Here is a 12,172-nt window from a genome sequence, read left to right as displayed (position 1 = left end):
GGTGAGGGAAAGGGTACTACTCACTATGCCTGTGATATGTGGTGGTGAGGGAAAGTGTACTCACTCTGCCTGTGATATGTGGTGAGGGAAAGTGTACTCACTCTGCCTGTGATATGTGGTGAGGGAAAGTGTACTCACTCTGCCTGTGATATGTGGTGGTGAGGGAAAGGGTACTACTCACTATGCCTGTGATATGTGGTGGTGAGGGAAAGTGTACTCACTATGCCTGTGATATGTGGTGGTGAGGGAAAGTGTACTCACTCTGCCTGTGATATGTGGTGAGGGAAAGTGTACTCACTCTGCCTGTGATATGTGGTGGTGAGGGAAAGTGTACTACTCACTATGCCTGTGATATGTGGTGGTGAGGGAAAGGGTACTACTCACTATGCCTGTGATATGTGGTGGTGAGGGAAAGGGTACTACTCACTATGCCTGTGATATGTGGTGGTGAGGGAAAGTGTACTCACTATGCCTGTGATATGTGGTGGTGAGGGAAAGTGTACTCACTATGCCTGTGATATGTGGTGGTGAGGGAAACGGTACTCACTATGCCTGTGATATGTGGTGGTCCCACCTAGCTATCTTAAGAGGAATGCGCTGACTGTAATTCGCTCTATATAAGAGTGTCTGCTAAATAACATTTCCGTCCAAAACCAGGTGTCATATAAATGTGTTAGGATTTGATTAGAGCTCTGATCGGCATGAAAATTCAAGCCTGATGCTACCTGAGCCAGACGAGCCATTCATTAAAGACATTTTATTAGCCCGAGCCCCAAAAAAGCCCAAATGATTGTGCCGTTATCCAATAGGCTACTGCACATTACGCACGAAAGTAAAACGATCCAGTAAACTTTTTAACTGTGGCCTGTCTTATTGTTTACATGGACTGGAATTATGCACCTTGTTCAAACCATGAAGCTGGGGAGAACACGTGATGCTGGTGCGGGACATTTGTAAGCTAGTAAATTTAGATTTTAATTTGAAATATAATATGGCCTATTTTACATTTTGTATAATTAGTAGGCTGACTCATTAGCTTACCTGTTGTAATATTTCTGCTAGTGTTGTACGACGTGAGTAATGCATATTAGCTCTCTCGCTCTTGTTGCTTCCTCGTTCTCGTCAGTTAAATTGTTGGCCCTCCTCTATTCACATGCGTGAATAATATGGGACTAGAATAAGATGCAGACGGATTTAGCTTCTCTTCACCGAGATTGAATGGTTATGGGTCTGAATAAATAACTGCTATAGTCGATCACCATAGCATTTAACGTTCAGCAAGCTTGCATCCCTCTTAGGACGCAAATATACTACATTCTAGTCTAGCTTTTCCTGGGACTCCACAAGAGTTAAGGAGAGAGGCCGGCGGATGGCCGGTGAGTATTGTGCAAGAGTGAAGACGCGCACTGTGAATTGCGCTCCATATGCGCTGTCTGTCACCACCCAGTGTTATTTATCATGCAGAAAAGTCTGCAGAGAAGACTGATTTTTTTTATATTTTTAGACATGACATTATAAATTAACATTTCCATTTCACATCATGTGGTCCTTAGAAATTATTTACCGGTTTCTCAGTTATTTATCCCGGGAAACAGGAGTAGGTTTGGATGGAAAATCTCTTAATCTTGCTAACCCAGTTCCCACTATTAAACCCTAGTGTGTGTCTGTGTCCATCTGTGTGTGTGTCACGGTGCGTATATGTGTGGGGGGAGGTAGGTCCATCTTATACACAGATGGTGAACGCAGCTTTACAGATGTGTGGTAATGGGACTTAATCTGCTTGATCTGTACCCCCCCCCCCCCCCCCCACCTCTGTCACAACTGTCTCTAGTCTCTTATGGCTGTCTGTGGAACAAGTCTCCCAGGATCAAGGATCAAGAAAACAAACCTCTGTCTACGAGACCAGAAAGAAATTTGGCACATTGTATTACTGCTCTCAGATGTAGATTTATGATCGGCTTTAGAGACCCACAACGTTTAGACTGTGAAGGTCTATGATGCCTCGAGCCACACCTCCACCATTGTTTTTTTCCCCCATCAGGCTTTTGACACAGATTGAACCCTTTTTATCTCCTGAGATCTGGGTTCTTCCACTCTGTCATTTAGCCCTCTTCATTCCTTTTGGGTGTAGTTTAGGCTAGCCTGGTTCAGTCAACCTTATCTTGGTAAACCGCTGGATCTTTTAGTGTGTCAAGGCTTAAGCTAATAGCCATTTTTGATTTCAAGTCAGTGTATAAATGGATAGGGCTGTAAAGAGGTTCCAATTTAAATTTAGCAATGCTGCGGTTTATACACTCCAGCGAATGGGTGTGTTTTGCCAGATAGGAGCCAAAGACCACACACACACACACACACACTGCCACACCTTGCCAGGGTTATGAGGACACTCCCCAGTCTGGCATGCCTGTGTGTGGAGGCTGGAGATGATGAGCAGTATTCACACCATCTGTGGAACCTAGTTAATCATCCACTGACACAGCGTCTGCGTGAGCCCGTTTAGTCAGGAAGGGATCGTTTGGCTGTGAGACAATAGTTATTATGACTTGTTTGTCTGCGAGGAGGTGATGGTGTTTATTTGCAGTGCAGAGAGAGTTTAGCTCAGGACTATTTTGGTTGATGTTCGCAGCGGGAAAGTGTGTTGAATGAGGCTAAATGTATGGGGCTAGTGTGGAATGTCACACCAGGATTAGAGCGATGGGGCCAAACCGCATTCATCTCTCTTTCACTCTCGTCCACTGGGGGCTCTCTGACCGTCACATTCCTGCCCTCAATGTGTTGTGCTTCCTGGAAGGCCTGCCCATCAGTCCAGAATGCTCTAGGGTAAAGCTTCCCCTAGGTATATCTAGGATCAGATTCCCCTCCCCCAATCCTAACCTTAACCAGTAGTGGGGGGAAATGCAAAACTGACCCAAGATCAGAATCCTCAACTCTCCCAGTAGCTCAGGAAGAACAATAGTGGGGGTGGGCAGGGGTTTGGAGAAGGAAAGTATAGCTCCTAGTACAGTGGTGAAAGAGAATGGAACGAGGTACAGTAGGAGGGAGCGAGTCCATCAGTCATTAACCACACTACTTAGAATGCAGGGCCGAGGAGCAAAGTCCACTCCGAAGTACACACCATGAAATCCAACAGCAGTTCCTGGTCACTACCCACGATGTAGCAGTGTTCATTGGCAGGTATACAGTGTTTTTCTGTCAGTAGACGACACATTGCAATACTACTACTTCTTTTAACTTGTGGTCCACACAGCTCAAGCAATCCATGCTTTTCATTTCCAGTTGATTCCTAATGGAGGGAGGGAGGGGGGGGGGGGGGTCGGTGAAGGAGCCACAAGTTCTAGGTCTGATGTTTTACCGGCACCCAGAACACTGTAAAAACACACTCAACATGCCTCTCTCTCTCCTATCTGTTCTTCTCTGCTATCATATAAACTGTATCACCATAGCCATCTATAGTCTGGTACAGTCAGGGTCAAGGCTGCCGAGGCTGTTTTGCACAGTGTTACAAAAACGCGTGAGAATAAGATTGATGGACAACCAGGAAGAGTTGATAGACCTAGATAAAGTCAACAGTAGAGTGTGCGTGTGTGTGAGTGAAGTCTTTGTTACTAAGGTGATGCGGGGTGTGTCGCAACAGCGCGACAATCAAATCGGAACGCGTTGTCTGAACCTGCTGCCTTGCCCAGGAAAACAGATGGCACAAACTGACAGATTCACCAAAAACAATGAAAAGTTCATTTTTCATCTTCCAGAGGTGTGTGGTGTGTGTGTGTGTGTGTAAGCTTGTGGAACCAGAATATACAGCATGCCCAGTATTTCTGAAATTTGCCATGGTATAATTTTTTTCTGTATAATTTAATTTATTATTACCTAATGGTAGTTGGCACAGTTGAAATGACGAGACACTCCCAAGCTTGGGAAAAGGAGAAATGAGTGCCACACCTCTATTTAAACACAGAGTGAGTGAGAGAGAGTAGGAGAGGTGGGGAAAGAGCCTGGGAGACATTTTCTGTGTCCATGATGAGTCAGCTTGTACCTGTAAAGTACAAGCTCAGACAGAAACGCCAACGCCCCGTTCACTGTGAACCCCCATAGGTCAGCTAGCTAGCTGGCTGGGCTGTGACTCGACTATTCCCAATGGAGCTGAGCTAGGCACAAGTACCTCTCAAGGGCCTAGAGTGAGACCGATGCATACTGTGTGTGTATATATACACACACACACACATATATACATACTGACACTCCCATGGCAACATGGTGACTTGCCTGTGACTCACCAGTCTGTTCCAAATGCCAGCGAGATAAGTACACATGAGGGCTCTCTGGGTGGAGGGTCTAGAATAAACACACAATCTAATTTCTCTCTGAACCCAGGGGGAAAACACAGGAAGTTCATTAGTGAGAATTATACACGCATCTCCACTACACTTCTGGTCTCTGGGAAATGCATGAAAACTCCCCAGTTCTAGAGATTGAAACAACACACACATCCCCCATTCTGAGCCCCGGGGCTAAGACAGAAGGGTGTGGTACTATCATTCACATCCGTAACAGGGCTCACTGCTTGGCAGACCCACAGAGCAACTCCAGACTCATTTCAGACGACAAGAATAGTTATGTACGCTGGTACAATAGTTCTACTACCTCGCATGTACAAAAATACTTTGGAGCAGCATAGAAGAACTTGTGATTACATGTGATTTCCAGAGGGATGGCAATTACATTTCTAAAACGGTCCTATATATGAGATGAAACTAATATGCTTTTGCATAGTAAAGCTCATAGATGGATATATTATGTTTGCTATATTTGGCCATAATCACATATATGTAAATACAGTACCTGGAGGTGCCTGGATTGGGTACAAGGTAAGGCAGAGGTAGCCAGGAATGTTAGTGCATCGCCCATCAAGTACCAACACGCCAGCGGGACATGCTGTCACGACTTGCCACATTATCTCCCCTAGCTACTACAAGGTGGAAAATGGATCTGCTTTCCTTCATTCCTGCCATACGGTAGTCAGTCCAACCCTCCACCTCATTTCCATAGCAGCATATATTTGGAAAGAAACCTATATTTGTCCGACTTTTCTATTGAATATTAAGTGAATTTGTAAGCTACTCTGTCTCATGCCTCATAGGAAGTATTTCATATTGTATGTGTTTGCGGCCTGAGTCTAGAAATGAGCAGGTAACTATAATGGTTTAAAAGCGTCAGGAATACCCACTCTCGTATCAGTAAGGAAAGGCGGTGCAAAATAAATCGACTTCGTCATACGTAGTTGATCTCCGCTAATTATTGGTCGTATGGCGCATTCATGTGGACCTGTGTGATGTCTCAAGCTGCTACATTCATGCGTTTGAAAAATGAGATGCACGTAAACAGAAACGTGTAAACGCACACTTGGCCTTTTGCTCTTTGGGAGAATGGCTCTAAACAGCCTGACTCTTCCCACCGAATCTCCCACAATCCGATCCAGTTTACAAACACACACAGCATGTCAGTAATGTCTGTGTCCAGCGAAGAATCCCATCCCTTCAATTACAGTAACTCCCTTCACCGCAAACATCTGAACCACACACTGGTGACATTGTTAGAGTGGACTGTGGCGTTAGAGTGGACTGTGGCGTCACGTGCCGCTCCCATCGCATTTAACTGCAATGAACGAGACAGCATTGATCATGTATTGAGTGAGTGGTGGGTTGAGTGTAGAAGTCGTGACGTTTTGTTCAGTGAAACCGAGTGTTTACATTGAGCAGTGGATGTGGGTTATCCTCCAACTAGCTTTCTCCTGCACCAGAGGTTATTTTGAGTCTGAAGACCATCAGAATTAGGAATGTGTGCAATGTGAGACGCGCGCACACACACACACACGGAAAATAACATGCCCATAAACAAACGCTTAAACACTTGGACAGACTCACACACTTGGCCTTTGCCCTTTGGGAAATGGCTCCAAACAAAGTTAAAATGCATTTAATTGTAAGAAATGTTTAGAATATTGGTGGAATTCTAGACATTCAGTTAGATAGCTTTGGTTAAATATCCCCATGCAATGTTAATGGTGAGCTAACATGGCTGCAATAGAATGAGTCGGCATGTAACTGCATCATAATGCAGAAACCACATTGGGCCAACTGAGTGAACCAGGAGAGGAATCCTTTTAAATGGGGAAAGAGTAGATGAGGCCCAAACCAACACTTCAGAAGGAATGCACTTTAGCTGCATGACGGATAGTTCAGGAGAGGAGAGAAAGGGAAAGGGGGATATCTAGTCAGTTGTACAACTGAAAAGTGTCTTCTGCATTTAACCCAACCCCTCTGAATCAGAGGGGTGCGGAGGGCTGCCTTTATCGTCATCCACATCTTCGGAGCCCGGGTGTATGATAGATAGTCACAACAAGAGAGCAGAATAGAGATAAGAGGCAGGTACTGCCGGGAAAATGACTTGATAAGGATTGGGGGGGGCGGGGGGGGGGGGGGGGGGGGAACTGAGGTGGGAGTGTTTATTTTAAATGAGCCAGTGATAAATGGTCATTAAGCATTGGGCCTGTAGTTACAGGTGAAGGTGTGGTGTTTTGAGGAGGAAATGTGTGTGTGTGTGTGTGTGACTGTCCACTATAAAGGTGTTGTCTTAGGAGGAATAAGGTGTGTATGAATGACTACTTACTTTCACTCACTCACTCGAAACCTGTCTAGCGGGTTCTGGTGGCTGATACTGTGAGTCGGCAGGCAGGTGTCTAGCTCCCACAGCTGTATAGGCGGAGGCTCTGCCCGGGGTTAAAGGCCGCGGGGGCTTAGCAGTTGGCGTTCCAGTCCTGCAGCTGTCCCTCTGCCCCCTCACCCTCCCCTCCTATCCCAGCAGCCTTTGCTGCTGACTCGGCGTTGTCATTTCTGGCACTGTTCAGAGGGAGGGCATTCGTTCACCTGTATCATCTGTATTCTTACCTGGGAGAAAGTTAAAATACATTTGATTTCATATTCTAACAGCCTAATTAATATTTAGCCTTAAAACAGGATAGAAGAATATGAAAGTAAACTGTATACTGTAAAATAGTGGTATGATTGTAATTTGTAGCAAAATGTGAAAGATAATTATTGATCTAAATGCTATTTTTTTTGTGTATTTCAGGACTTCTCCATTGTTGTTGGTTTGAGCCCAGGAGGCCACCATGGAAATGCAGAGTGGGTTCATAATCTGGCTATATTATTCTCAACCTTTTTTATTTCTTCCTTTTTCTTCCTCTTAATTCCTCCTCTCCCTCATATTCCTTCCTCTCCTTTGTTCAACTGAACACAATGTCTTCCCCTTAGTGCAATAACAAGTATGTTCGACACATAATGGCTCATAGGTAACTTCTAAGTGCAGTGTTGTCTCTTATAACCCCTCTTTGCTTTCCCTCCAGGTGCATTAACAAGTGTGGGCTATTATTCTAAGTGCAGTCCATAATAACCCCATCCATTTTCCCTCTGTAGTGGGCGAGCCCTGAGGGCACTAACAAGTGTGTTGAACATATTATAATATATTACTTCAAAGTGCACTTCCACTCGAACCTCTCTGCCCTCCTTCCCTCCGTAGTGGGCAATGAGGGGAGGGTGAAGGTGAAAGAGTGGCAGCAGACATACTACGCCGGGGACTCTGGGATCCAGTCAGGAGCCACCACAGTGAGGACCGATGACGACGGGACCGAGTACAGCACCAAGCAGTACAGCACCGTCACCACCACTGTCGTCTCAGAGAACCCTGCTGGTGAGGCGCGCGCAGTTTAGTGCTTGAATACACGCGCTCAGTTTAGTGCTTGAATACACACGCTCAGTTTAGTGCTTGAATACACGCGCTCAGTTTAGTGCTTGAATACACGCGCTCAGTTTAGTGCTTGAATACACACGCTCAGTTTAGTGCTTGAATACACGCGCTCAGTTTAGTGCTTGAATACACACGCTCAGTTTAGTGCTTGAATACACGCGCTCAAATTGACATAAACAAACATTCAAAAGTACAACCCGCTACAAACAACCACTGTCACTTAGGAACATGGAGTTAAAGCTCACACAGCAAAAACACATTCACACACACCTTATTACTGCTTAATACTGAACTATCATTCAAACCCACGATCAAAAAATACAAACCACTCAACCCTCTCCCCCTCCTCCTCTCTCTCCTCCCTCCTTGTAGAAGTGGAGTCTCAGTATGCCCTGACCCGGGCCCAGCGTGTCCGAGCGGCCATGTTCCCAGAGACGGTGATGGAGGGCACGACCATCCTGTCCACCCAGACTGACCCGTCCCAGATGACCAACGTCCAGCGGCTGGCCGAGCCCTCGCAGCTCCTCAAGACAGCCATCGTCCACCTCATCAACTACCAGGACGACGCCGAGCTGGCCACTCGCGCCATCCCCGAGCTCACCAAGCTGCTCAACGATGAGGACCAGGTACAGTACTGGTTGTTTGACACGTCTTTCTTTGCGTCAGGGTTGGGCTCAATTCAGAATATTTGAATTGACTCCCATTCAGCTCATTGATTGATTTGGCCACACAGAATGTAGAATTTGAGTTTGAGTAACAGGAAGTACAATTTTATTCAGTGCTGTTCAAAGAAATTGCACTCAGTCATAGAACATGAAAGTTTAATTGACCCTGACAGGTCACACTTCCAGATACCAAGGAACATATCACACTTCTCTGGAAACAATGTTCGTGTAGTCTTTTAACCATAGTGCTTAGAATAGAACATATTTCCACCAATGATTTAATTTGTTTGGCTTCTTTTTGAAGGTCTTAGGGTCAACTTGAGGGTTAAACGAATGCATTCTGGGGGGGTGTGGTATTAATGAAATAACTTTGCTCATTCATTTGAAGTTTGTCCTGAAAATCTGTTGTTGAAACAACATTTTATATGCATGTATTTAACATGTTTGATATTTTATCAACTATATATACATTTGACTACAACCCATTATAGAAGAGGCATTTGAATTTCACATTCTATTTCCTTTAATTCATTTGAATTGCAATTCTGTACACTGTTTACTACTACAATTCAAATGTATTAATTGAATTGGAATTTGAGGCATTTTAAATTCTGAATTGATCACAGCCCTGCTATGCATGTGTATATTTCTTTATCTAGCCATCAATCCACCTTTTGAATTAATTAATCAATGTCTAAATGACAGTCATTCATTGATGTTATTTACCACCAGTAATCACACTTTCCCCATAAACCTAACCCATCTCTACCCCTCCTTCCCATTAGGTGGTAGTCAATCTGGCTGTCATTCATTCACATTGCTGTACTTTTCCAATAGTCAACCCTTCCCTGTTAATAGCTCTGCATTTTCCCTCCTTTCAAACTAACCAAACCCCCTCTGTCTTCCAGGTGGTGGTCAACAAAGCCTCCCTGATCGTCAACCAGCTGACCCGTAAGGAGGCGTCTCGCCGGGCGCTGATGGCGTCCCCCCAGATGGTGGCGGCGGTGGTGCGGGCCATGCAGAACACCGGGGACATGGAGACAGCCCGGGCTACAGCCAGCATCCTCCACAACCTGTCCCACCAGAGAGAGGGCCTGCTCTCCATCTTCAAATGTGGGGGCATCCCTGCCCTGGTCCGCATGCTCAGGTAGGAGTATGAGGGTCTGCGGGGGGGGGTGGCTAGGTAGGTAGTGTGTGGGAATGCTTCCTCTTGTCTCTCATTCTCTCTCGTAGCTCTTTTATTTTGTGGCCTTCTATACCTGGGTGGGGGATGTTGGGGGTGAAAGTTGTTGCAAGTCTCTCTCTGCTCGCTTTCTCGCTCCGTACAACCACAAGATTGACAAAGCATTTCAAAGTAAGACTCGTAATGAACTATGTTTATCTAAATCCTTAGGGTAACTCTCTCTCTCTCTCTCTCTCTCTCTGTGTCAGTTCTCCTATGGAGTCTGTGCTGTTCTATGCCATCACCACCCTCCACAACCTGCTACTGCACCAGGAGGGAGCCAAGATGGCTGTGCGCCTGGCCGACGGCCTGCAGCGAATGGTGCCTCTGCTGAAGAAGAGCAACCCCAAGTTCCTGGCCATCACCACCGACTGCCTGCAGCTGCTGTCCTACGGCAACCAGGAGAGCAAGGTGAGGGAGGGGGGTGTTTTAAGTGTAAGGGGTGTGATGTTATGCATGTCAATATTGTGAATGAGCGTGTGTTTGAATGATAGCCCTGTTTTGGCATGGGTGTGGCTACCATAGTAATTTTGTGACTGCACGCTTATGTGCATGTGAGGATATCACAGGTGTGGCTGGGTATTGATGTCTACCCTGTGTGTTGCCTGTTATTTAATGGCTAAGTGCATGTTTGGACAGGAGCGATACATGGAATGTTTTGACCCTTTGAAGATGTTCCCGTTAACCTTTTAACGCCTAAACCCCTACTGGAAAATGAGGAATTGTGCACATCCAAACATGTCACGAGCTGGACTAAAAGTGAATGTCCACACTGTTTGCTGCTCATAGAAATGCTATCGCTTGATTCATATTGTTAAACTCCATTTCCCATCATCTCGCTCTCGCTCTCAGCTGATCATCCTGGCTAACAGTGGTCCGGAGGGCCTGGTCCACATCATGAGGAACTACAGCTATGAGAAGCTCCTGTGGACCACCAGCCGCGTGCTCAAAGTGCTCTCTGTCTGCCCCAGCAACAAACCTGCCATCGTGGATGCTGGTAAGTGTTTGAAACACAGGGAGGGGGTGTATTTGTAGTTACTTGTTGTAGATTTGCGACGACTGATACTGTGGTTTTAATAAATAGAAATGGGCTTCTTTATTTTCAGTTGTAAAGCTCTGAGATTATCAATGACGTTCATATTTTGCAGTAAAAGGAGTTAGACAAGAGATTCTCTCTCTCCCACCCTCTCATACACATTCTATCCATCCCTCTCTCTGTTTCCCCTCTGTCAGGTGGGATGCAGGCTCTGGGGATGCACCTGACGGGTTCCAGTCAGCGTCTGATGCAGAACTGTCTGTGGACCCTGAGGAACCTGTCGGACGCTGCCACTAAACAGGTGAGACTTCTACCTTCCAACCTAGAGACATATAGAGACTGTTTCCATCCTGCTGTCTGTTTCTCTTGTGTTTGTCCTAACCTCTGACCTTTAACGTGCTATTTTTACCTCCCTTGCATTTACTCTATATGTTCTTATTTATTGCAACAGCGATGTTAAAAAGAGTTAAGAACCACTAATATATTAGATAAACTAAACTCTGTCTCTCTAGGAGGGTCTGGACAGTCTTCTTCAGACTCTCGTTGGTCTCCTGAGCTCTGACGACGTCAACATGCTCACCTGCTCCACTGGCATCCTCTCCAACCTCACCTGCAACAACGCTCGCAACAAGGCCATGGTCACCCAGAGCAACGGCATCGAGGCACTCATCCACGCCGTCCTGAGGGCGGGAGAGAAGGAGGACGTGGCGGAGCCGGCCGTGTGCGCCCTGCGTCACCTGACGTCGCGCCACTCCGACGCCGAGGTGGCCCAGAATGCCGTGCGCATGCATTATGGCATTCCTGCAATCGTCAAGCTGCTCAACCAGCCCTACTACTGGCCTGTCATCAAGGTGAGAGAGTGAGGGGTGGTGGGATAGAGGGAGATTAATAGTTGACAGATGGTTTCCAAGGGAGAGGGCTAACCATTCATGTAACCGGCTGCTTAATTCGCTATGAGGTGAGAATTAGGAGGCATTAGGAGAAAGAAGGAAAGTGGAAGACGAGGATGTGATGGAAGGTGGAAAATTAGGGATAAGGAAGAAGCTACGTAGAGAGAACAGGGAGAGAAATGGTAGCGCGAGATAAACGATGATGAGATGGGTGACAATTTGTAAAACAAACCGTCTCGAACCAAAAATGTTGCTTTCTTTGTGATCACCAATCAAAATGGCGCCCGTCTCTAACCCCGCCTCTCTCTTGTCCTCAGGCTGTGGTTGGTCTGATCCGTAACCTGGCACTGTGCCCAGACAACCAGACCCCTCTGAGGGATGCGGGGGCCATCCCCCGCCTGGTCAATCTGCTGCTCAAAGCCCACCAGGACGCCCAGAAACACGGCTCCGCCGCACAGCAGACATACCAGGTAGGTGTAGAAACAGATATGTCATTAAAATATATCCAACTGTTACATCAGTCATTTGCCCTATTCTTAACCTCCCTAGTCTCTTT

General features: G+C 46.2%; 1 protein-coding gene across 2 annotated transcripts in view; it reads left to right on the top strand.

The window, feature by feature from the left end:
* The window catches only part of LOC110495126 (junction plakoglobin a), a 36,055-nt gene that overhangs the window by 20,756 nt on the left and 3,127 nt on the right, over positions 1-12,172 (top strand). For both annotated transcript variants that reach the window (XM_090204724.1, XM_090204723.1), the window contains exons 2-10: positions 7,129-7,181; positions 7,576-7,746; positions 8,176-8,429; positions 9,377-9,615; positions 9,900-10,101; positions 10,543-10,687; positions 10,924-11,027; positions 11,239-11,577; positions 11,934-12,086. In XM_090204724.1, coding sequence (XP_090060850.1) covers positions 7,169-7,181; positions 7,576-7,746; positions 8,176-8,429; positions 9,377-9,615; positions 9,900-10,101; positions 10,543-10,687; positions 10,924-11,027; positions 11,239-11,577; positions 11,934-12,086 — 1,620 coding nt within the window. In that variant the 5' untranslated portion in view covers positions 7,129-7,168. The remainder of the gene's footprint in view (positions 1-7,128; positions 7,182-7,575; positions 7,747-8,175; positions 8,430-9,376; positions 9,616-9,899; positions 10,102-10,542; positions 10,688-10,923; positions 11,028-11,238; positions 11,578-11,933; positions 12,087-12,172) is intronic.

Source organism: Oncorhynchus mykiss, chromosome 17 (assembly GCF_057628025.1).
Source record: "Oncorhynchus mykiss isolate SJ-2025 chromosome 17, ASM5762802v1, whole genome shotgun sequence".
Classification (NCBI taxonomy): Eukaryota; Metazoa; Chordata; class Actinopteri; order Salmoniformes; family Salmonidae; genus Oncorhynchus; species Oncorhynchus mykiss.
Note: the sequence above shows the minus strand (reverse complement) of the source record. Positions and strands in the feature narration are given on the sequence as shown.